The 21,775-nt window shown below is 44.0% G+C and overlaps 1 protein-coding gene across 1 annotated transcript in view; it reads left to right on the top strand.

Annotated features, from left to right (window-relative positions):
• Positions 1-21,775, top strand: part of PIWIL4 (piwi like RNA-mediated gene silencing 4) — an 80,229-nt gene that overhangs the window by 14,213 nt on the left and 44,241 nt on the right. The window contains exons 3-9 of the mRNA XM_075266122.1: positions 706-831; positions 12,710-12,924; positions 14,370-14,491; positions 16,052-16,132; positions 19,575-19,772; positions 20,971-21,082; positions 21,565-21,691. Coding sequence (XP_075122223.1) covers positions 706-831; positions 12,710-12,924; positions 14,370-14,491; positions 16,052-16,132; positions 19,575-19,772; positions 20,971-21,082; positions 21,565-21,691 — 981 coding nt within the window. The remainder of the gene's footprint in view (positions 1-705; positions 832-12,709; positions 12,925-14,369; positions 14,492-16,051; positions 16,133-19,574; positions 19,773-20,970; positions 21,083-21,564; positions 21,692-21,775) is intronic.

The raw sequence follows: 21,775 nt of genomic DNA, 5'->3' as shown, positions 1-21,775 counted from the left end.
TGCATACTGAAGAAAACCCGGATTTCTACCAAACGGCGTCACGGAGAAGACATCTAAAGTAGAAGAAGAATAGCCTTTCTTAAGGCTATTCCTACGGGTTAGTGTTAAAAAAATGGGATTCAATCCCTTTAACCCCTTCCCGCCGATGACATATTTCAATTTTCGTTTTTTAATGCCCGCATTCCAAACCCCATCACTTTGTTATTTTTCTGTTGTCCGAGCCATAGGAGGGCTTAATTTTTGCAGGACAAATTGTTCTTCATTATGTTACCATTTATTATTCTGTACAATGTACTGGAAAGCTGGAAAAAAAATTCAGAATGAGGGGTATTTAGAGAAAATATGCATATTATAGGTCACAATGACATGTCATCTGTATTCTATGTTTCGGTACAATTCCAGGGATACCAAATTTATAAAGTTTCATTTACATTTTAACCCCTTAACAAAAATCTAAAACTTTGCAAAAAATTTTTTTTTTTCTAAAAGTCACCATATTTTGACACTCAAGTTTTTCTTGTATGTACATGTATGTCAAAAGGGTTAAAATTTGCCCCAAGAGCCCCGACAGGAAAAGTTTTCTCTGGTCAGGGAAATGAGTATTAAGGGGTTAATATAATATAGTGGGTGAGAACATAGTTCCATGGTGTCCAGTGAATCCCACATGATGATCTTCTTCCTTTTCTTCCCTCTGCATTGTCTTAGGTATGGTGTCTGCTGGAAAAGGCCCGAATGTGGTTGCAGAGCGGGGACGGCGACTTAAACACATTATGCAAGATTTGGGAATCACCACCAGGTCGGCCATGGCTCATGTTAAGAACTGCAAGACAGGTATCGACACAGTCACACTAAATAAAATTACTGGGGGGAATTCATCAATCCCTGTACGCCAGAAAACTGGTCCTCTCCTGTCCCATATGTGCATCACAACCCCCCTTGTAGGTGGGACAAGGGCCCCTCAGCCGATATATTTATTAGAGTTCACGCCAGTTTAGTGGCATGAATTATAAAGGACATCTACACCAGTCTTAGGGCCCGTTCACACGGGCACAGAGGGGGCGGTTTGTGGCGTGGAATCCACGTCATAATCCACCCCCTCACAATGGTGGTCTATGGAGACCGCTAGCAACATGACCTTTCTTGAGGCAGATTCCGCCTCAGGAAGGCAATAGAAGTTAATGGGAGGTGGAAACTGTGCCACGTTTTTTTTGCTAAAAACCGCGGAATCCACGTCATAATCCACCCCCTCACAGTGGTGGTCTATGGAGACCGCTAGTGTTCTTTTTTCCGCCAGCCGCATGTTGTCGCTAGCGGAAAAAAGAAGTGAGCTGCCCTTTCTTCAGGCGGAATCCGCGGCTGACTCAGCCACGGGATCCGCCTCGCGGCAGCATGCTTCGGACTAGGTCCATTCATTTGGGCCTATGCCAGACCGGAGTGCCACGACTGTCGGAAGTTGCGGCAGGCGGATTTTGGCCATATTCTGACGCGACTTCCCACGTCAGACTATGGCCAAAATCCGCCCATATGTGAACTAAGCCTGTCATGTGACTTAGCAGAAACCAGCACAGAGCAGGTGAGTACCCCTTAGGACCTTTTATGTAGGGGGCATTGTTCTTGAATTTTTAGGATGCCAATGAAGACTTGGTACTGGATTTCGGATGTTCGAAGCCGCTTTTTCTGATCTCCGTCAGTCAGTGTGTCCTAGTCATCCTGCGGCAACACTGAGAGAGTTGATGGAATCATGACTGCTGGGTCAGACTATACCCTGGGTCTGTTTGTAGTCTGTAACCATAGAAACATATTGATCTGTAAAAGGGTTGTATACACGAAACAGCGCAAGAATTGTATCCAGCAGATGTATGACATGTCGTATCGGAATGGTAAGAGTCTGAGCTCTTTGTCCACATGCGGAGTAGAAGGAGTGTATGACTTATTCTTTTCTTCAGGTTGCTGTGTAAAATCTCCTCAGGTGAACACGTAACCGAGGTCTCAGTAATAATGTATAAAGTAGCACAATAAACACTCGCTTCCTGCGGTTTGTACTTTATTCAGCCCAGAACCCCGCTGCTTTACCCAACCGTTCTGCCGCGCTGCCGGCCTGCCTATAGGTTATCTGGAATAATGACAGTCAGGACTATTTATTTTCCATTTCATTGCACGAAATATTTTGTGTTACCGGCAATACCTTTACATGGAAAATGCCGTCTGTAGAAGAAATGACCTTAAAAGACAAGATAAGAGTAGAAAAGAGGAAAGTAGTCGGGAGAGTTCATAGGAGAAAATGTGTTTTTTTGCGTGTCGCTATCTTTCAGGGTGCTGGGCAACTAACAGAAGGCCTATAGGTTTGGATTAAAGAGGTTTTCTGGGAAATAATGTTATTTTTTAAATAGGCCAGGGGAGGTGAAAAAAATAAAAAATCATACTCACCTCTCCCGGGTGCTTCGGTGTCCTTCCAGCCCGCACTGATCCTGCTGCTTCGTTGTCTTGAAGTAAATTCCTCCCCTGCTGTGATGTCCTTTGTCCTTCACTGAGTCCAGTGAATGGTCTCAGCGGTCATGTGTGCGCCTGCAGGACCCGACAGTGCTGAGAGCATACCGCAGCACTGGGGAAGGGGAGGAAATTTTTTTTTTTAAACTTATATAAAAAAAAAAAAAAATTAATTACAGGATTACATAGAGCAGACTTAGATAGTGCATGCTTAGGCGGGGTCACAAGGGGTGCACCAGCATCCAGTCGCGCACTCGGATTCACGAGGCGACTCCACCTGAAGAATGAACATGTCCGTTCTTTTTTCCAGGAGCCAGAACAAACCGCTCTCGGAAACAAGAACTGACCAGCTCCCATTTATTTCAATGGGAGCCATCTTTTTGGTCAGGATTTTGAGGAGTATAGGGCCTCAAAATCCTGACCAAAATACCCCGTGTGAACTCAGCCTTAAAGGCGTTAAGAGAGAGATTCATGAGTGTCTGGCTACTGGGCCCCCAAGGATTAAAAGAAGGAGGTCCTGGGTAAACCATTTGAATGGCAAGCAAGAATACTTTTAAAAACTTTTCAGACATCAGTCTCATTTAATAGCCCATGAGATTCTGGACCAAAATGTAATGTACATTAATTAAAAATATTGTTTCTTTCTGTCTGAAAAAACTCAGTAGTTCCTGCTACTATGAATCTCTCTTCTACCTAATTTGCAGTTCATTCCCTGTTAGTAGGGAAGATCTGTCCATAGATATCATTATAAAGTAAGATGTCTTCACAAGTGAGTGGAGGGTCTTTTCTCTTTAATAAATTGAATCTAGAGGGGAGGAGATGATTCTCCTCACATCCTCCACAGATGTCTGGAAACTGCTTTCCCTGTGCCCTGGACTGCACTATCTCACAGTTGACAATGTAAGACAAGTCTTCTATGTACGATGTACTACTCTTCTATGTATCTACCTCTAGCTGCTTGTGCAGTTACAAATGAGATATTAGTCACATACCGTTTTCCTGACTGTGCTCATAGAGTGCTCATTTCCTGTGTCAGGGATATTTTTAGTAGCATCATGCCTGGATGTATTTGCAGTTCATTGTCCCTGGATCTCCTATATTATGCCCTTGGGCTTCTGTCAACTATTTGTTTCCTATTTTACAGTTACTGCTGGCAGAATTACATGTAAATAACCCAGTAGTAGTTATGATGGATAGGGAAGGGAGGGCAGACTGCCCACAGCCTCAGAAACAAATGTAAAATGTGCTGCAGCCATAATGGGGCTATTAGCTTGAAGAACTGATAGGACACCAGGAATGAAGGCTTGTATGGTCATAGAACAGACTATCCAGCACCGCACTGCACCCTGCACATGAAAAGTCAGGTACCCTTTAATAAGAGCAGACTGGTGACTACACGGCCCCAAACATTAGAGACCACATTTCTTTTTTTTGCTAAGGTTAGGACATCAATTTCCCGAACTCATAAATCCCCTCTAAAGTCATGTTCTTTTTACGATATAAATATATGACCACTTGCCGCCAAGACTTTAAATACTTGCACAGTCCATTACACGTCTGATAAATTATACATCCAGACAATGAAGTGAGGAGGGGGGCACCTCCCTAGATAGGGTCCAGTCCCCTTAGTAGTTAAAAATTGATGGTTAAATAAACCTGACATAATGCATTATCATTATTAATATTTGATCGCCGGTAAATGTTTCGTGTATGACCTCCACCATGTCTGACTGTTGGCGTTGTCTTCTTTTTTGTAGGCCTCAATTCCATTCTTGGTAAATAGTAGAATGATGGGCTTTACCAAAAAGGTCTTGGGCTCATCTGTCTACAAGACGTTTCCCAGATTAATTTTGGCTATAATCTGCAGCGTAGCTTTTTTTTAATATCTGGGCAAGCAGTGGGGTCCTCCTGGGTATCCGGCCTTAACCTTTAATTCACGTTGACAGATTGTTTGCACCGAGACTGATACCCCCTAAGCCTGAATTTCTTTGGAACTACATTTGGGCTGCTTATCCATCATCAGGACTTTCCTGCGTTACAACCAGTTTTTCTCTTCCGTCCATGTCCCCAGGGATATTAGCTACAGCGCCATGGGGTGTAAAATTCTGGATTATGTTGCGCATCATGGACCAAGGAACCTCAAGCTCTCCGGAGATGGACTTGTCACCTTGAGATTGTTGATATTTTTCGACAATTTTGGTTCTCAGTTCTCTTCTCCTCTTTCTGTTCTCCATGCTTAGCGTGTGACAAACAGACACACAATGCAATGTCCGTTGCGTGCTTTATTAAAAACAATTGCACCGATCCAGGGGACATCGAGAGTTGGTGCAAAGCCATCGAGAAATGCAGGATTGGCAAACGTTATGGCTGCATGGTGGGGCTGAGATACTGATGACACAAGACTGAGACTCCTCCTCAGATATTTCACGAATTGTTGGGAGGACTTCTTTGTGGTGTGTCTCTGAAGTTTGGGGGGGGGGGGGGGGGGGGGTTGATTTCTTCCTTAGAAAAATTGACTAACTATTCATAGAAGTGTCACGTACCTTCTTTATCAGGTCATCTTGGCCATGTGTTGTCGGTGTATGTCTGTCTAAGCTCATGGTAGTCCATGGCTAGCATCCTAAGGTGGATGGGAAATAGGAACAAATAATGCCCTCACAGGTACAAGATGGTGTTATGGCGCAAGACTGAGATTCCTGTTCAGACGTTACATGACATGTTGGGTGGTTAAACTGTGTCCTCCCTGTCCTGGCGGACTATCAAGCTAGTATAGGGGTTATGGCCGTAGCATGGACTGTGGTGGTGGCATACTCATCAAACCCATCCCGTGAAGTTGTATCACGTAGCGATGTCCATGGTTGAGATGACATCTTTCTTCATGGAGTCCATTTGTGGTTGGTTCTGGCTCATGGTGCTCCCTGTGCTGGCTGCTCTCTACTGTTGGTTGGGAGGTTTGGGTTGGAGCGGATGTTAATGGCTGGTCCCTTATACCATAGAGGGGATATTTTTCTCTTATTAGTGATGTCACCTAAAATTTGATGTCTGTCTTCTAGAGCTCTTCTCCAGAGCTAGATAGAGCAGACATAGGAAGAATGAAACTCTCTATTAAAGAGTGTTCTTACAGGGCCGAGATGGTATTAGGCTACGATGAGATATTAATTCAAGAAAGAACAGAAACATCGAATTCGGAGCCACAAATAAGTCAAGAAAATGGCACCGGTGTGACAGTGCAAAAGTGTCTTCTAGATTCTTAGACATTTTAGTATGGAATAGAAAGTTTCCATCTCTAGATGATTCATTTGAGATATTAGCTTTCCATTTCACTTCACCATTACATATTTTCCTAGCCGGTCTGACAACCTACTGAAGTAGACGTTAACTAAATGGTTAGTTTTACCTTTGTCACATGTTATGGAATAACAAGTGAGAATGTGGGGTTTATAAGTCTGTATTTACACGTGCAGTTTTTGTTGCAGTTTTTAGGCAATAAAATGATCAATTGCAGGTACGGACACGTTCATTTCTATGGGCCCAAATATCTAGCTGTAGTTTTCCCAGCTGTGTCCAAAACATAGTGAAGAGCCACAATACATAGAGTAAGTCCTAGACTTGTCTGTTTTTACGCCTCGGTCTATTCATTTCAATGTATGGGTAAGTGACAACCCATCCGGGTGTCATCTATGCTGTTTTTTTACGCTGTACACGGACCTGCACATGAGACCTTATAGTAAAACACAGTTATTGATGGAAAAGTATGGAGACCTCTTTCTTATTACTTTTTGTTCTTTTTGGATCCACTCCTGGTAGAAGCATCGACTTACTGTAGGCACATGATGGCCCTGCTACTAGGTATTGTGGAGTGAACTTCATGAGGCTTAAATCACACATTTAGTTTTTGATGCAATATAATGTACAGGGGACAATAGGGAGAGCATTATACTGTGGGGGGCACTAAGGAGAGCATTATACTGTGGGGCATTGAGTATGAGGAAAGCATTATACTATGGGGCACTGGAGAAAGCACTATACTGTGGTGGAACTGAGGAGAGCATTATACTGTGGGGGCACTTAGGAGAGCATTATACTATGAGGGCACTGGGGAAAGCATTATACTGTGGGGGCACTGAGGACAGCATTATACTGTGGGGGGCACTGACGAGAGCATTATACTGTGAGGCGTTGGGGATGAGGAGAGCATTATACTGTGGGGGCACTGAGGAGAGCATTATACTGTGTGAGGCACTGGGGAGAGCATTATACTGTGGGGTACTGGGGAGAGCATTATACTATGTGGGGCACTGGGGAGAGCATTATACTAGGGGGGGCACTGAAGAGAGCATTATGCTGTGGGGGGCGCTGGGGAGAGCATTATACTATGGGGCACTGAGGAGATCATTATACTGTGGGGGGCACTGATGAGAACATTATACTTTGGTGGGCACTGGGAAGAGCATTATCCTGTGGGGGGCACTGAGAACATTATACTGTGTGGAGCATTGGGGAGAGCATTATACTGAGGGCATTAGGAAAAGGGGGTCACTGGAGAGTATTATACTGTCTGGAGGATTAGGCTCTTAGGTATTCTTTTCATTTTGGAACTTTATGGTGAGGGATTTCTTTTGTATATCAATGAGTTAGTCTGTGACTAGCACCTTCTGTTGAAAGAATGAGACTCATAGTGTACTCTATTTGCTCAGGGGTCATCTGTTTTGGTGCCCACCCCCAATCTCTCTCACGGGCTATACATGTAACTTATTCGCAGCCTTATACTCAGTATTGACTTACACACTCACATTCCCGGTGGTCACAATTATCTGTGATACTTCTACCTGAATGGAGGAGGATCTCATCATTAATATTGATGGTGTGATAGAAATGTTCCGTATTATGTAATAAACGCTTCCACCTCTGTGTTATTAAATATACTGCTATCTACAGGTTCTTCATCCTCACGCGGTTACCTTTTAATAGACGGGTCATGTAATGAAGCAGAAGCAGATTTCTTGCTTGGAAAATGCCGTCACCCCCTTACCGGAGTGCGTGCAGAATAAAAACCATAAATAGCGCCTTCAGTGGCCCGATTAAGTCGAGCCCAGTAATAACATGGACCCGTACCAGGCTTTGTGTTCTCCTGGTCATTGTGACACCTGGCCGCCTGAACCACGTAATCTTCTCGTACTCCTTTGTGCCTAGATTGGACATTGTTACGGCGTCAAGCTGTGTACCCAGGGTGGAATGGATGATAAATAGAACGAAACGCGGCCAGAATAGAATTTACCTACAACAAAACCTTCACGTATATCGCCCGAACATTCTGCTTTTTCCCATTACAGCTGTCCGGCGCATTACAGTAAGCGTACACACAGTGTGAATAGAGCCTTATGTAATTAGTTCCCGGCTTGTTAACAATCCTTTCTCCAAGTCTTATACAAGAATGGAAATGCTGCAGCATTGTAGTGCAAGACCTTGTTCACACTACTGTTTTTTTTTTAGCTGTATTTTACTCACAGCTCCTTTTTAAAAGGGGTTTTCGTAGGCAGTGGTGAACCTAACCTCTCTGCTGCCTGAGGCGGGCAATCAAAAGATCAATTGAGTCTGGGGTGGTGTTGTTCATCTTTTGATTGTCCGCCTCAGACAGTGGGGGGTTGGGGGTGCTAGCGGTAACATTACAATAAATACAGTGCAGTAATATTTTGTGCAGTAATACTCACAGGAGACGTCTTCCCACATTTCCTGTTTCTTCCCTTTGGACCGCCATCAACACTTCTTCCAGCTGTGACTTGACTCTGTAAAGTTTGCGACACATAAATATTTGACTCCTCACTTCTCCACGAAACCAAACACTATATATAATGTCCCACAGAGGCCCCTGCAGCCTATATTATGCCCCACAAAGTTACAATAGACTGTGGGGCATAATAGAGGTTGCAAGGGGGGGGGGGGGGCGCTGTGGTGCATAATAGAGGTTACAGGGGTGACGGTGGACTCTTCAGTGTTTAGGTTGGAAAAAGTTTTTTTTAAAAATTGCCTCAGTTGCCGCCCCTCCGGAGTGCCGCCTGAGGCTGTTGCCTCACCTCAATAGAGGTGCAGCGTTGTTCCCAGGATATGGTATAACATGCAGATCAATCGAGGTCTGACCGGTCAGACACTCAATAATCAGAACAAGGAAAGTTTCTTCACCCTTTCAGTATGGAGCGGTGGTCGGAGAGTACCCATTGAAATAAACGGAGCAGTGCGCGCACTCCCTGACCAACTCCATTCACAACATGGGACAAAACTTCTGTTATCCTATGGATGGGGAAAAACTTGTTCCATGGGAATACCCCTTTAAGACTGTGGGATCTAATTGAGACCAGATACATGATGAGTGTCATGACTCTTTAATGAGTATCAAGTACCACGGACACCTTCGTAGATCTTGTGCAGTCTATGCCTTGATGAATCAGAACCATTTTGGTGGCATGTGGGGGACCTACATGATATAAATGCAGGTGGTCATAAAGAGGTATTCCCAATCTCAGAATCCCGGCTTTCTTATGATACTATAACTATTTTTGTAGGTAGTATAAAACCAAAGATACAGTCATTTAAGGCCGGGGCCAGAAACACGGCGTTTTACAGTACTTGCAAAGTGGATGGGATGCAAAGATCGTTGCGGTTTTGGAAATCGCAGCATGTTAATTATATCTACGGAAATGCCAGCGGCTTTCTCGTATATATAATGGTAAGAGAAAGTCCACGTAGGAAAACTCCGTCAACTTTCTGTTCAAAGCGCTGCGGGAAGAACCGCAGCACTTTAGTACAGCGTTTCCGGTCCCTGGGGCCTTAGCCTAAGAGACCATCCCTCCTATGGTAAATGCTTCAGCTCTGCAGAGTCTCAATATAACTATGTACGGACTTTCCCTAGTAACAGTTAGAGTTGCCAAGGAGAATGTTACAGCTTTTTTTACAACAAGAAGGAAGTTAGATAGGGTAATAGCGTATATTACAAAATATGGTTATGGGAAAAATATGCAAATCTGCTTTCCAAGATGTAAATAGGAAAACAGTGACTCTGCTTGCTAGCGGGCCCCAGCGCTCAAACAGCAATGAGGGCGTCCCCACCGCTGCCAGAGAAGAGTCTCCAAGCGCCGCCTCCTTCTTCGCCCGCCGCGTCATGTTCAATGTCTTCTTCCGGCGCAGGCTCGTAACCTAGTAGATCAGACTGCGCAGGTGCACAGGCCACGGGAAAATGGCCGCTAACAATACTGTGCAAGCAGCCATTTTCCCGTGACCTGTATGCCTGCGCAGTCTGCTCTGCTCTGCTAGAAGTTACGAGCCTGCTCCGGAAAACATTGAAGATGACGTTGCGGACGAAGAAGGAGGCGGCGCTTGGAGACACTTCTCTGGCAGCGGTGGGGACGCCCTCATCGCTGCGGGAGAACTCATTTGCATACCGGTAAAAAACGGTATTTCTAAGGAACGGCGCAGCAGAGACCACGTCTAAAGGTAAGAGATGAATAGACTTTCTAAAGGCTATTCCGACGTCTTATCCACAAAAAAAAATGTTTTAAAGGGGCTCTATCAGCAAAATCATGCTGCTAGAGCCCCACATATGCGTGAATGACCTTTAAAAAGGCTATTCAGGCACCGTAAATGTTATATTAAACTACCCCCTAGTTTTAAAATAAAACCCTAAAAAAGAATGTTATTTACTTACGCATCGTGCACGCTGGGCGGGCATTCAGGGTGTCTTCTTCTTCATCCACGCCTCCTCTTCCTCCGATGTCCTCCGGTCCCATCCTCCTCCGGCGCTCGCGGACTGACACTGATTAAAAAAAATGGCCTCGGCGCCTGCGCAGTAGCCGTAGTAGAAGCCGCATGCTACTGCGCATGCACCCAGGCCATTTTTTAATATCAGTGTCAGTTCGCGAGCGCCGGAGGAAGACGGGACCGGAAGACATCGGAGGAAGAAGAGGCGTGGAAGAAGAAGACGGCGTACCCTGAATGCCCGCCCACAGTTCACAATCCGTAAGTAGATCACATTCTTTTTTAGGGTTTTATTTTAAAATGGGGGGGTAGTTTAATATAACATTTACGGTGCCTGAATAGCCTTTTTAAAGGCTATTCACGCATATGTGGGGCTGTAGCAGCATGATAGAGCCCCTTTAATGGTAGAATCCCTTTAATGCTATGATGCGAGATCTAGCCAAACTAGTCTGGTTTGGCAGAGAGGAGAGACTTCTAGACCAGGTTCTGGGGATATTATCACTCCTTTTTGAACGAAGGGTAACTGAGGCTGGTACATTTAGCCCCAGTTGCAGGAGAAATCCAGCCTCCTGCACGTTGGTATATAACTTATAGAGCTGATCTGGGTCTTGTAGGACCCAGCAGCTCTTGTAAGACGCTGATCACGGTGGATCACCTGACCGCCAGGTCAGAGGGCAGCCGCATCATAGCAACGCCCATAGCAGTGTATACAGCGCTCATTGAGAAGGCTGGGAAGGTAATAAACCCTCCCTGCCTTCTCTTTGAGAGCTCCGGCTGAAGTTACAGCCAGCTCCCTGTTTCAGCAGCTTCTTGATATCGTGCAGTTTCTGAGTTCTTCTTGAACGTACCGGTATGTCCTTGCAGAACTAGACAGCCACCTTCCAGACATATATACCCAATGGGTACTCCGGAAGTGATTAAGAACTGAGGCTGTCTGACCCCTGTCTCATAGCCACATTAAGTGGAGCGGTGGCCATCTGTTTGCAGCTCTCTCCATCCAATTCTATGAACTTTTCAACAAGTACAGATGTGTGCGGCTCTTTGGATTGTATTGAGTTGGGGGATTTCGTAGGGACACAATCCAACTATAATTAAAAAGAAAGAACTTCAGCACTCCTCTTTGATGTTGAAGATTACAGTACTTTATTTAAAGTGATCCATATTTAGTATAGGAATACAGAGAGGGTAACGTTTTGGCTCATTGGGTCTTCATCAGACTCTCCACTGTGGTAAATGGAGAAAAGGATATGTAGCTAGGACGATCCCAATGACGGAGTAGGGGAGCTGACTTTCAGTGACTGACGTTAGCAGTGGGACTGCCATAAAGACATAGGCCTTCATATAATGCGGTGAGAATACCCCTTTAACACGGTTGTTTTTTCTTTCCCCTTTTGCATCGTACCACATGACGTCGTATGGACAGCGCGTCTGTATTCTGGCCTATTAATAAATAATGGGGGTTCCGTCACTCCGCGGCGGGCACAGGGCGACTCATTCTCTTTCTGCTGATTATTTATTTATCGTCTGTTGTCTGCGAGCCGTCGTTTTCTAAGACATTCTTAGAGCACAGACAGGCCAAGGCTGTATATAGTTCTATACATCGAATTACAGAAGCCTGGAGTCACAGCTCAGTGTCTCCTAGAGAATTGTATGGCGTACACCTGTCTGCTATAAACTAATTCTGGGGCATCTGTTTATAGAACTACATTGTGCCGTTCCTCTGTTATCCCTCCTGGAAATGTATGGTCAACTGCACTTTACTATCCTTCTTGTCTGTTTGTATCTATTACATAGTATGGCGCCACCTGGTGTTAAGAGTGCACAACTATGTGCATGTCCACCTAAATGAGCTGAATGCTGGTGGACACACATTCTCAGTCGCTCTCCCCACAGCCAGGTCTCTCCATAGTGACCTTCTGTTTACTAGGGGGCAGCCAACAGAAATAGCTTTCAGCCCTGCTTGCTGGAAAAGGAGAAGAAAGTCTACTGTAGGTGGCAGTATAGCTGGGAAGACTGAAATGGGGAAGAGGAGACTATATTGTGAGCTGCCAGAGGAGGAAGGAGACTGACTTATCCGGGGTCTGCCGCAGCAGCACCAAGGAGGACTCATGGAATCAAGAAACACTGCAAGTTATTAAAAAAAACACCTATTAACAGACTTTAAGGTTTTTCAGTATGAAAATGATTCAGGGGATAATCGTATTAAAGGGGTTTTCCAGTATTATATTTATCGATGGGGTCTCTTCACTACTTACCAAGCACAGCGCCGTATATTGTATAGTGGCTGTACTTGGTATTGCAAATCAGTCTTCTTTTGAATTGGGACTGAGCTGCAGCACGGCCATGTGCACGATACACAAGATGTCACTCGCCCGAGGAGAGGAAGTGGAGCTCAATATCTTAGTCCTGTGTAAAGCCACTTTAATGCCTTTCTGCAGCAGGTGGCCACCAAACTTTTTGTTCTTGTTTTTAGGAACAAGTGGAGAGCCTGTCAAACTTCTGACAAACATTTTTGGCTTGGGACTGCCACCCCAGTGGTGTCTGTACCAGTACCATGTGGACTACAACCCTGACATCGCTTCAATGAGACTGAAGGCGGCACTGCTGTACAGTCATGGAGATGTCCTGGGATCCGCCCGCGCTTTCGATGGGGCCGTACTTTTCCTGGCGAAAAAACTTCAAGACAAGGTAAGAAATGATAGCGTGCTTACGGTACAGCTTTCGGTACATCAGTACTAGTTTAATGGGAACCTGTCAAATCGCACTGTTTTGAAAAGTAGGGGGGGAGTATAAAACTTTTATATTTTTATTATGGGAACAGATAGCTTTATAAAAGGGTGATTTGGGGATAAACCCCTGGTCCATAAGGGCCTGTGGATGGTTTAGTGTCCCCTATAAAGGGTTACTCCCATCTCGACAAATAGCTACAGATTAGGAACGCATCTGCCACGAGGCAACATCAGGCTGTCGCCTCAGGCGGAGCCAACTATTTAGGTCAATGATTTTTTCCGCTCGAGGAAAAAGGAACCTATTGAATTCAATGTGAGGCGGTTTTTTGAGCCGGATTTTGACGTGGATTCCGCATCAATATCCAGACCAAAAAATCCCCTGTGAACCTGGCCTTACAGGACCCCACTGCCATGTGTTATGTATAATACATAGTATGCTGTAATGAGACCTTTGGGAATTTTTTTTTTTTACTTTTTTTTCGACTAGACTGTGATCTACTGATCACTGGTATAGTTCTCATGAAATACTAAAGTGTTGCCATGTATTATGACTACCCTTATAGAAAGTGGAATGCAATGTTATTAAAGGGGATGTCTGCTCAAAAAATTATATATATATAAAAGTCCTGTTGTTTTTTTTCACCCATAGCAATTTATTTCACATTTTATATATGAAGTCCACTCGTTGCCCCCAGGCACAAGGCAGAGCTTCCTATTAGAGATGAGCGAGTACTGTTCGGATCAGCCGATCCGAACAGCACGCTCCATAGAAATGAATGGATGCACCTGGTACTACCGCTTTGACGGCGGCCGGCCGCTTAACCCCCGCATGCCGGCTACATCCATTCATTTCTATGCGAGCGTGCTGTTCGGATCGGCTGATCTCTACTTCCTATGACAGCATGACATTCGATCTGCCCGTCACATGGTCTGTTTTTCCGTCTGAGTGGGCGGAGCTAACAGGAAAGTAACAAAAATCACCGCCTCATCCTGTCACATGATCCCTCCCTCTTAGTCAAATAGCCACGCCCCCACGATCTTTCCTGATTCCTGCTAGCAGGGTTCTGGAGTCGGAGTCAGGGCCAGTTTAGGTTGGAGTTGGAGTCCAGCTTTAAAAAAAAAAAAAATCATTATTTTAAATTATTTTTCAATTTTTAATATCGTATAGTTAATTAAATGCAGAATTTGCTACATATTTGCTTTTGGTCAGTAGATTTTTAATAAATTAGAGGATCTTTACTGCTTCTGACAGACATTTATTAGAGGTGGAGTCGATTATTTGGCCTACCTACTCCACAGCCCCTCCTGCTAGCCCCACCCACTCAGACTCTTAGCCCCACCTCTTTATGGTCCACCTGCAACTGCATTTACTAGTGAAACTTATGTCATCCATGTCTTGTGTAGGTAACAGAACTGACCAGTACCACCAGAAGTGGGGAAGTAGTGAAGATCACGGTGACCCTGACCGGCACACAAATACCCGGATCCCCCATCTGCATCCATTTCTTTAGTGTTCTGTTCAAAAAGTAAGTTCTCTGGAATTACAATTGCAAATATTTGCAAGCTTTAGGATTATTTTTACTATAGATAGAACCATGGAAGTTAAAGCAATCCTATCATTGGATACCCTTTTTTTCCCCCTCCCTAACACGTAGGAATAGCCTTAAGAAAGGCTATTCTTCTCCTACCTTTAGATGTCTTCTCCGTGTTTCTGTTCGGTAGAATTCCGGGTTTTCTTCGGTATGCAAATGAGTTCTCTCACAGCACTGGGGGCGGTTCCTAACGCTCAAACAGCACTGGGGGTGTCCCCAATGCTCCGAGAGAAATCTCGACCGACGCCTCCATCTTCTTCAGGAGCGCCCTCTCCCTGCATCTTCTTCTGTCCTGGGTTTCAACCTTCTAGGCTTCGGGCAGAGCCGACTGCACATTCCCGGGCCACTAGAAAATGGCCGCTTACACAGTAAGCTGGTGTAAGCGGCCATTTTCTTGTGACCGTTTACACAGTAAGCTGGTGTAAGCGGCCATTTTCTTGTAGCCCAGGCTTGCACAGTCGGCTCTGCCCGATGCCTAGAAGATTGAAACCCAGGACGGAAGAAGACACAGGGAGATGGCGTTCCAGAAGAAGATGGAGATTTGGCGCTGGAGATCTCTTTCCTAGCATTAGGGACACCCCCAGTGCTGTTTGAGCACTGGGGCCCGCCCTCAGTGCTGCGAGAGAACTCATTTACATACCGAAGAAAACCCAGATTTCTACCGAACGGTGGCGTGGAGAAGACATCTAAAGGTAGAAGTATAGCCTTTCTTAAGGCTATTCCTACGTGTTATGGAGGGAAAAAAAGGGTATCCAATGATAGTTGGGCCTTTATATAGATTGGGCCTTTAAAAAAAAATCACTTTATATAAAAAATATGTTTTACATAAAAACTTGATTTGGTCACACTTTCCCTTTAAGGATCAGCAGTTGCCTGACTTATTTTACAATCGTCTTCCCAAGTCAGAAATGTTTACAGGTCACAAACAGAACATACGGTTAGTGTCCCTTTAACTGGGGACGTCTCTGTCATCTTGTCCCGCACGTCTATTCTTCACTTATAGTATTAAATAATTTTTTTTTTATCAAAACACAGCAGAAAATATAACGTTGCTGACATTTCCTCTTGTGTCGCATCCACAGAAACCTCACGATCTCAGCGGCATCGTGCACAGCAATTTATCTCTGTATATAACAGATAATAGAAGCCTGTTCTGGCCGCACTTTACTCTCCAGGAAAATAGAAGACGCCAGAAATCCTGGAATTATAATCAAGTGTCTATAGGATACAGCCCATGTGCCGTGAATATTATATAGCTGTCTGTTGTCACATACATGATGACAGCTATATTGCTCCGAGGCATACACATTGTAAACCACAGTAATAATACCTCCTTTTATTGTGGTGTTTACAAAAATTTACAAAAATTTGCATTGCTCTGTGTGACCATTTTCAGGGTGCACCCTGTTACCTCTAACATCTGTCTTACCTATATAGTTTGTATTATTTTTTTATATTTGATGTAGTAATATCTGTATTTTGTGCCGTTTTCAGGGTGTTTAAATGGCTCAACATGTACCAGGTGGGACGTAACTACTTCTGCCCCTCAGACCCCGTGAATATTCCTCAGCACAAGTAAGACAAATACTGTAGTGTTACTCTGTCACTATATACCATACATAGACACATCTGTACCATTTTACCTCTCCTCTTGGTTCACGATGACTAGCTTTTCCAAACAACACGATTTCATGATATTCTGTCACAAGATGTCTATGCCCTGTGTGTCTGTGGGTGGCCACCCAGTGGTTGTGATGTGCATTGCAGCCTGCCAAGAGATTGCATGCTTCAATGTTGTATTAAATTGGTTTTCTGAGAAATCCGAGTTATTAATCAAATTAGAGCTAAGACAAGGGTAGACACGTCATAGACTAAAGAGAGTCAGTCTATGTGAAAAATCTCACAGCGCCCCCACAGGGGAATCTAAGTATTGCGTATGCGATTCAATTGGATGTCTGTACAACACAGGACAGATCCTCTAGAGCAGGGTTCTCGAATCTATGGCTCGCGAGCCAGCTGTGGCTCTTTTGATGGCTGCATCTGGCTCACAGACAGGGAGGTAACTACCGGGCCGCGGGCCCCACAAGCAATATTATACTCGGGGGGTCTTTTCAGACCCCTGAGTATAATGGTCAGAGGCCCAGGAGAGGTAAGTGAACATAAAAAACAGTGTTACTTACCTCTCCGGGCAGGCTTTGGGCCTACTTGCATGACATCCAAGATGTCACATGACCAGGGCTTGCATCCATATGCGTCGCGACAAAAGCCTCCCGGGCACATGACGTCCTAGATGTCATTGAAGATGGCCAAAAGTGGCGGAGAGTGCAGCGGAGCCAGGGAGAGGTAAGTAACAGTGTTTTTTATGTTTTTATCCCCCCATGATCTCTGATTATTATACTCGGGGGTCTACCATTACTTTTTGATAGAATGTGTCTCAGTAGTCAGACTTTAGAAGGAAGGAACTGCAGTGCTGTTTTTTTTATGGCTAAAAATATTGATAATCTGTCCTAAGGATAGGTAATCAGTATATTGGTGGGAGTCTGACATGCAGCACCCCCACTGATCAGCTGATACACAGAGAATGCAGTGGCTGAACTGCAGCTTAACTCCTAGTCAAGTGAATGGTCTGCAGTACCCGGTCTGACCACTACACGGAGAACGGGGCTGTCTGCTTCCTCCCCATATTCCTTTAATGGATGGAAATATGTAAACAAGATGGTACTTTCTGACTTCTGTGTAGGTCTGGATGGATATTATTTAGTATTTCCTCCACATAGTTCTAAAATGCTTCCCATAAAGATCATGTCACCATACACCTCAGTACAGATTGTGCAGTGACATTTTGTAAATAGCTTTTTGTTGAAATGTGAATTAAAATTTTCAAAATCTCATTAAAGAACCCAAAGTAATACAAAATACTAGTAACTATACATTCCTGAGGTGTGAGACAGGCGTTACATAATTGTATTCAGTTATCTGTCACTTACTGTGTACGCTATACCTGTGATACTAAAGATCAGACCTAATGTGCCCGCTCCTTATCTCATTCCAGAAGCATGGGCATAGATGGATAGATAGATAGATAGATAGGAGATAGATAGATAGATAGATAGATAGATAGATAGATGATAGATATTAGATGGAATTAATATAATAATGTACAGCACCATGGCATTAAAGGTATTCTACCATTAAAACTTTTTTTTTTGTAGATAAGACGTCGGAATAGTTTTAGAAAGGCTATTCGTCTCTTACCTTTAGACGTGGTCTCTGTTGCGCCGTTACTCAGAAATACCATTTTTTACCGGTATGCAAATGAGTTCTCCCACGGCGATGGGGACGGGCCCCAGCGCTCAAACAGAAATGAGGGCGTCTCCACCGCTGCCAGAGAAGTGTCTCCAAGCGCTGTGTCATTCTTCGTCCACCGTGTCATGTTCAATGTCTTCTTCCGGCGCAGGCTCATAACCGAGTAGAGCAGACAGCGCAGGCGCACAGGCCACGGGAAAATGGCCGCTAACAATACTGTGCAAGCGGCCATTTTCCCGTGACCTGTGCACCTGCGCAGTCTGCTCTGCTCTGCTAGAAGCTACGAGCCTGTGCCAGAAGACATTGAAGGTGACGCTGCGGACGAAGAAGGAGGCGGCGCTTGGAGACACTTCTCTGGCAGCGGTGGGGACGCCGTCATCGCTGTTTGAGCGCTGGGGCCCGCCCCCATCGCCGCGGGAGAACTCATTTGCATACCGGTAAAAAACGGTATTTCTAAGGAACGGCGCAGCAGAGACCACGTCTAAAGGTAAGAGACGAATAGCCTTTCTAAAGGCTATTCCGACGTCTTATGCACACAAAAAAATGTTTTAATGGTAGAATTCCTTTAATATAATAATGTCCAGCACCATGGGATTAATATAATGTACAGCAACATGAAATTAATATAATAATGTACAGTACCATGGGATTAATATAATAATGTACAGCACCATGGAATTAATATAATAATGTACAGCACCATGGAATTAATATAATGTACAGCACCATGGAATTAATATAATAATGTCCAGCACCATGGAATTAATATAATAATGTACAGCACCATGGAATTAATATAATAATGTACAGCACCATGGAATTAATATAATAATGTCCAGCACCATGGAATTAATATAATAATGTACAGCATCATGGAATTAATATAATGTACAGCACCATGGAATTAATATAATAATGTCCAGCACCATGGAATTAATATAATAATGTACAGCACTATGGAATTAATATAATAATGTACAGCACCATGGAATTAATATAATAATGTACAGCACCATGGAATTAATATAATAATGTCCAGCACCATGGAATTAATATAATAATGTACAGCACCATGGAATTAATATAATAATGTACAGCACCATGGAATTAATATAATAATGTACAGCACCATGGAATTAATATAATAATGTACACCACCATGGAATTAATATAATAATGTCCAGCACCATGGAATTAATATAATAATGTACAGCACCATGGAATTAATATAATAATGTACAGCACCATGGAATTAATATAATAATGTCCAGCACCATGGAATTAATATAATAATGTACATCACCATGGAATTAATATAATAATGTCCAGCACCATGGAATTAATATAATAATGTCCAGCACCATATTCGTTCTTTTCTGTTTCTTAAAAGTGTCATTAAAGTGAGATACTTGTAATCCGCGACCATTCTGGGGCACATTTTCCTTACTGTCATATTTGTCAATTCTTTCTGTTCATAAATATGTCGTGCACCATCAATTTTGGCGCAAAGGTAGACAGAGACGTGTCGGACATCGATTGATCAATATGCCACAGTGTGTTAGTTCTAGGAACCAGTAATAATGTGAAGATTATCCGGATGGTAAAACCTCACAATATTGTAACGTGTCATTTATCTTATGTGCTCGGCCTTATACGTCGCGTGACAGCCGCGCACCGGCAGATATTAACTCGTTCCTGTCTCCATTCATAGGCTGGTCCTGTGGCCCGGATTCTCAGTGTCTATCTCATACCTAGAGAAACAGCTGACAATGACGGCAGACGTCAGCCACAAGGTCCTGCGCAACGAGACGGTGCTGGACTCCATGAATGACCTGTACTCCAAGATCTCCAAAGAGAGGTTCACCGAGGCCTGTGAGAAAGAGTTTGTGGGGTTGGTAGTGCTAACCAGGTACGGCTTATTACTGAGATTACAAATTACTGAACCTCAATTATTCTTCTGATTTTGTCTTACTTGAGAGCTGTAACTTTATTTTGTTCAGTGGCGTTGCTGTGTGAGGTTTTGATTTCTGTATTTTGGGGTGTTTTTTGGAAGGACTATACTATTAAACCAATACTCAAGAGATCCCTGCACCCTTGTGTTGCCACAGACGCCAGTGATTGCAGCATCACAAGGGTTGAGGTTGGAGTATACCCCCATCTTGATCACAAGGGTTAATGAACCGGGATTGGAGTGTTCTCTGATCTTGGCCATTGACTGGGCAGAATCACAAGGGTTAACTGGTCAAGATTGGGGTATAGATTGATATCTTGGTTTGGCTTGTACAGCATTACAAGGGTTAATTGACCGGGATTGGAGTATACTCTGACCTTGGCTTTTGCCTTTGTAGCACCACATGGGTTAAAGGGATTCTACCATTAGAATCCCTTTTTCAGATAGTATCACGTCGGAATAGCCTTTAGAAATGTTATTCGTCCCCTCCCTTTATATTTCTGCTCCTCGCCGCCATTCCGTTCATATACTGTATTTCCCGGTATGCAAATGAGTCTCCAGACAGCAAAGGGGGCGCCGCGTCCTTCAAGTAGTCTTCTACCGGCAAGCTTGCGTTCAGTATCTAAATTCCGCGCATGTACAGTTGGCTTTGGGCATTGGCGAGTGCACAAGTCTGTTCGGCCATTTTTACTGTGGCCGAGTGTACTGTTCCTGTAAGCGACCACAGTAAAATGGCTGAACAGACATGTGCAGTCGGCTCTGCCTGAAGCCCAATGGTACTATCTGAAGAAGTGATTCTAATGATAGGATCGCTTTAATGATCCGGGATTGGAGTATACATTGACCTTGGCTATTGCCTGTACAGTATCGCAAAGAGTTAAATGGTTGGGATTAGGATTCTCGGATCTTGGCTATTACCATGCGGCAGTGTGACCACACTAGCTTAAATGTACAACAATGGCTGCCAAGTACTGTAACTCTTGGCACTGGGAGCGTCTGAGATTTTACAAGTCCCCATGCTAGGTAGGTCTGTGTACCAATAAGGGGCGCAGTAACGTATAGATGTCCAGGACTCACAACCGTTCATGGATATATTGACACTGTCTATTCTTACATTATTTTACAAAGCTTTTACACTTTTTTTTTGGTATATTAGATACAACAATAAGACCTACAGAGTGGATGACATTGACTGGTCTACCAAACCCACAGACACCTTCCCGAGAAGAGACGGCACTAAGATTTCTTACGTGGACTATTATAAACAGGTACAATGGATTTTATATATTGAAATATTGTAGGCAAGGGGCAGGGCATTGTAAAACCTTGGTGGGCCCAGTGCAAAAGTTTTATAAGTGATCCCCCAATCACCGCCACTTAGACATACCTGACCCGCATGAATTATATAATGTGTCCCCCACATAGTATAATGGCCCTTAGTGGCCCATTACACAATCAAATGCCCCTGTAGTCACACATTACCTGCACCTCCCCCCCCCACACCAACCAGACATCACATATTAACCTGTCCCAACTCAGTGACCCCCTAAGACATTATATTATAATGTGCCATTCAGTTGCCCCCACAGTATAATGCCCCCCTCCAGGTTGGCCCCACTACTATGACACTGCCCCTATCTGCCGATTAGGTGGATTTTCTGTACAGGGGGAAATTGTTTATGAAATGTTTGGTCGGTTTTTAATACAGTAACATATAGGATTGTGCTTTACTGGGTCTCTCTTTTTCTAGCAATACAATCTAGAGCTGACGGACTTATTCCAGCCCATGCTGGTTAGTAGCTTGAAGGCGAGGAAGAACGAGACATGTGACTCTCCCAGGGTTGTTCATCTGCTACCAGAGCTGTGCTACCTCACTGGTAAGGGGTATCAATTATAGCTCGGCCACAGGAGTCCAATATAAAGCCATCATTGTTTGTTGAACTTTGCTTCATGATCAGAAA

This window comes from Leptodactylus fuscus, chromosome 2 (genome assembly GCF_031893055.1).
Source record: "Leptodactylus fuscus isolate aLepFus1 chromosome 2, aLepFus1.hap2, whole genome shotgun sequence".
NCBI classification, from domain to species: domain Eukaryota; kingdom Metazoa; phylum Chordata; class Amphibia; order Anura; family Leptodactylidae; genus Leptodactylus; species Leptodactylus fuscus.
Note: the sequence above shows the minus strand (reverse complement) of the source record. Positions and strands in the feature narration are given on the sequence as shown.